General features: G+C 33.9%; 1 protein-coding gene across 1 annotated transcript in view; it reads right to left on the bottom strand.

Moving 5' to 3' along the window:
* The window catches only part of PRMT3 (protein arginine methyltransferase 3), a 106,300-nt gene that overhangs the window by 40,719 nt on the left and 61,004 nt on the right, over positions 1 to 4,577 (bottom strand). The window contains exon 12 of the mRNA XM_011377781.2: positions 1,405 to 1,592. Within this exon, the coding sequence (XP_011376083.1) occupies positions 1,405 to 1,592 (188 nt within the window). The remainder of the gene's footprint in view (positions 1 to 1,404; positions 1,593 to 4,577) is intronic.

Below are 4,577 nucleotides of genomic sequence, written 5' to 3'. Positions count from 1 at the left end.
GCCAAATATTCTTATATTCCCAACCTGCCCTGGTTCAAATCTTTCTCCATTTCACTAAGGAAAGTAGATGCAATCAGCTACAGCAGTGTGACCGAAAAGAGTACGCTGTAAAGACTGTCAACACTTGACTTGCCATGAGTTGATTATGACACAGTGAACACAATTCATGACTACATGCCTGAGGCATTACTCTATTTTAAACAGTTTGAGAAATTTTAAAGGAAGTTTAAAATTTGGGGAACTGGGGAACACAGAACAAATATATCATTTTTTGAAAAAGAGTCAGGAAAAGAGTATGTATACTTTTTAAACATCTTAATTTTTCAGTCCTAAAATTTCTATTTCAACTATTTATTCACAGCAGTTTTTGGTATTTATGCAAAGAGATCACTAGAGAAATTAGGCCTCCCCTCCCCCACCACAACTCTCCTCTTTCTGCTCGGCCTTAAGGATGAGTTGGCTATAACTGTGCGCTATCACCCCAAGCCAAAGAATCCAAATAAATCTCTTACTATCAGTACCAGAGCACTGAACAGTCCTATAATCACTAATCAGGCTGGCTGTATTATTTTTTCTTAAGAGATGAATGCAATTTTAATCAGCTTGCTCTTATTGAGATACTTTATATACTTATTCTATGCTAATTTTAAAGACTTTATCTATTTAAGAAAATTAATAAACATTTAGTGAATATCTACTTTGTACAGAGAACAATTACTGACACTATGAAAGTAACAGTGTGAGTAAAAAGAGGAGACAATGTTTTGAATCTAACACTAAACAAGCTGTATTTATTTACCTAACTGAACCAAATTAAGTTTTTAAGAAAAGCAATATCACTTTTCACTGTAAAGTTATTATTAAACATGCAAATCTGACAGCAAAATTCACAACAAAACTAGATTATAGTGAAAAATAAGATATTAAAACAAAAGAAATTAACTGAAAAATGTAAACACAGCAGGGCTTTAATTTCATGGACTTCATGGACACATTCAGTGTCACTACTTAATCTGAAAGGCTGGAAGTATTCAAATGAGAAGAGCTAAATTGTGTGGAATGTATGATATGAATGAATAATTTGACTACCAATGAGAAGCTAAAGTAAGGCCAGGAGGTAGTGATGAAGCAGAAATGACAATATAGCACTAAGTCAAAGTAAAAGATTCAATCCCTAAGTATAAGAAACTTCAATACATAAAGAGAAGTGATTTCAATGGGATGATATAGTCAACTGGTAAATGTTATGACTTCAAGTTAATTTAGACTGATTAAAATGGGAAGAGTAATTACTGTTTTGAAAGCCCACATGTAAAATCAACATATTAATTTCAAATACTGAACTCATAAATGAAAAAAATGGCAATATTGTTTTAAAGCAAATAAAATTGGTAAAACACATACCTTAATACTATCAGAGTCTGAAATAAGAGTCTTCGGATCTAAAACTTCCACAATAGCTTCTGGAATAACTGCCTTCTTCATGCAGGACATATTAAAGCCATAGACATCATCCCAAAAAGCAATTCTATCAGCATGTTTATTCACATCACTTACTGCCACAAGGCTGATTGTGCAAATATCAGGGTAGACTGTAAGAAATAAAATACTCGACAATTTAGCATTATCTCCCTTTATGACAAAATACAATTTTTTAAAGGCTAAATATAAAATATTAACTCCATCAATATGGATTACTAGCAACTGATTACTAGCAGTGGGGGATTAACAAAGGCATAAATCAAAGAAAATAACCAAGTTCCATCTTGTAACCTCTTTATAAAAAATATTTCCATTATTGTGGTGGTAAGATTGAAATAAAGATTTCACTGATGAGATCCTATTAAAATAATTAAAAAAGAATAAAACAAATAATCCTGAAATGAACATATTTATTAATATTAAACTTATAATATGCTGGCTTTAAAAAGGTAATAGATCTTTTCTTTATATATTCTTCTGAAACATGCAGGAAGAGACAAATCATTTAAAAAGATATGTGACATATAAAAACAATCATGTCAAGGTAACAAAAAATAATACTACAAAAACCAAAGACAACTGGTATCCAAAGACCCAGAAATGATAATATGTACTTGGTTTAATCCTGTTACACAGCAAAATTCCCCAATGATGAAGGAAAAACTTATATAATTCAGATTAGAAGTCACTAAAACTCAAATGCCAATTGGCATCACCACCCCTCCTCACTTCCTCCAAAATCACTGTCTCCAGAAAGGCTTTCTCTTGGCCTGGATTTAGGCTTCTTTTCCCTATTGAGAATAACAATTCATATAGCTACTCAGAGGTTAACAGTAAGGTGCCTTAAAAAAATAAAACAATAAAGTAAAAAAAAAAAAAAAATCACATGATGGAATTTTATAATTGTGCAGAAGACCAATTCATATAACCCTCTCTTATCTATTATAAAAAGGAAATATTTTTGAGATTCAGGTATGTGCCAGGTAAGTTATTCTAATTTATAGACTATGGACATGTCTCTACTGTCAAGAAACTTAGACAGTTTTGACAAATAGATGGGCAATTATTTGTGAAGAGAAATGTAAGACACTGAGGGAGCTCACAGCAAAAAGAGTAATATAGATTTGGCTACAGCAAGAGAACAGGGGTATTATGTAAGATAAGAATTGGAGGCCAAGTAAGTTAGGAATGGGGAGACAAAGAGAATTCTAGGCAGAGCAAGCAGCATGTATATAGGGTCACAATTAATATATGCTCCAATTTGAGAGAAACAGTGAGATATAGGGTATAAAGGTAAGTAGGGACCAAAGAAAACATGGCTGAGTAAACCACATAGTAAATTAGACTTTATTCTAAAAATAAAAATAAGCAATGAAAAATTTTATAGAGGGTAGCAACTTCATCAGATTTTGTTTTTAGAAAAGTCATCTGGAGTATAATGTGGAGAATGAATGAAAGAGTGTTAGACTAAAACAAAGACAAAATAAGAGATAGTTGTAATCAACCAGGTGACCTGAAGTAGAGTGATGGCTGTGGGAATGGAAAGGAGGAGATATACTCCTTTCAATTATGTCAAGGTAACAAAAAATTGTTACTCAAGGGCTACCTAGGAGGTAGAACACATAGGGCTGTAAGATTGGCTGGCTGTGGAGGTGTGGAAGAGGGATGAGTCTAGGATGACATTTTTTAGCTTTAGCAGTTGGGCAAATTATGGTACTAGCCATTATAATAGGGAGTAAATAAGGGCAGATTCAAGAGGAATATAAGAGTTTAATGCTTATGAGAGAAATGGGTAAAAAATATCCAATAAGCAGTTGAATATATAGGCCTGACTCAAAAGAGATGATCTTGGTTCAAGACACATATTTGGGACCATGAACAAATAAATGTAAGTTATGGGAGCTCATGAGGTCACCTAGGGAGAGTACAAGGTGAGTACCAGAATTTATGGGATGTGCAGAAAAAAAGGTTGAGAAGAAATGGCTGAGAAGTTGGGGCCACAGAAGTAAGAAGAAAACTCAGAGAGTAAGTATTGAGAGAGGTGAGGGAAGAGACTGATTCAGAAAGAAACCCTCTTCTAATAACACGTATACATCTTTGTAACTAAATTTTTAAAATAATATTTATCACCTCCACTGATAACTTCAAATATCAACATTTACCATGAATTAAAAAACAGAAACCACATTTTCCAGTATTAACAAACTTAAAGCAAGTATATATGTACCAATGAAATGCACAAAAGAAATAATTTCATGATTATTGACCAGCCTTCAGACTTAAGCAGTAGAGAAACCTCTTTTTCCCCAAACTTTTGTTTCTATTCACAGCCTTGAGAATTTTGCTATTCAATGACAGCAGCACTAAATTATCTTCCAAATAAAGCCCATGATAAGATCTGCTGGTATCAAAGCACTTGCTTCTTCCAAACCTGACATGTGAGATACCCAAAAAAATACTTGGTGCTATGCCACTGATAAGAAGTTTCTCAAGTCCTCCCTAAGAGGGCATGCAAGGCAGACGTGACAGCGCCACAGGGCTAGCGTAGACTGTCGTGTAAACTTAGACACCTCAACTCTCCTCGTCCTCCACAAACATGGTAAACCTCTTGACTGTGCTTAAATTCCTGATCAACAGAAATTCTTCAAAGTAACTGATTTGTTATTGAAAATGCTGACCCAGCAAGAATATCAGCTACAGAAAAAGCATTTTTAGTTTCTTGAACCAGATCATTAAGATGAGAAACAATGAAGAAGAAACAGAATTCTGAAGCAACTTAAGATATTTGGCAATTTCTTTATGTATCTTCTGTTGGAATTGATATGATAATCACAGAAACTTTCCTATATTATGCCCTGTAATTTCATCATTAAAGAGGAACATAATAAGGGTATAGATCAGGCGTTGGCGAACATTTTCTGCAATTATTTTAGGTTTTGTGGGCCATATGGTGTTTGTTGAAACTACTCATCTCTGCGGCTAGTGTGAAAGTAGCCACGCATAATATACACATAAATGAACCTGGCTATGTGCCAATAAAACTTACCTGCAAACATAGGCAGCAGGCCAGATTTAGATACCCCTGATATTGAGGA

This window comes from Pteropus vampyrus, unplaced genomic scaffold (assembly GCF_000151845.1).
Source record: "Pteropus vampyrus isolate Shadow unplaced genomic scaffold, Pvam_2.0 Scaffold321, whole genome shotgun sequence".
Classification (NCBI taxonomy): Eukaryota; Metazoa; Chordata; class Mammalia; order Chiroptera; family Pteropodidae; genus Pteropus; species Pteropus vampyrus.
This window is presented reverse-complemented; position numbering and strand designations above follow the sequence as displayed.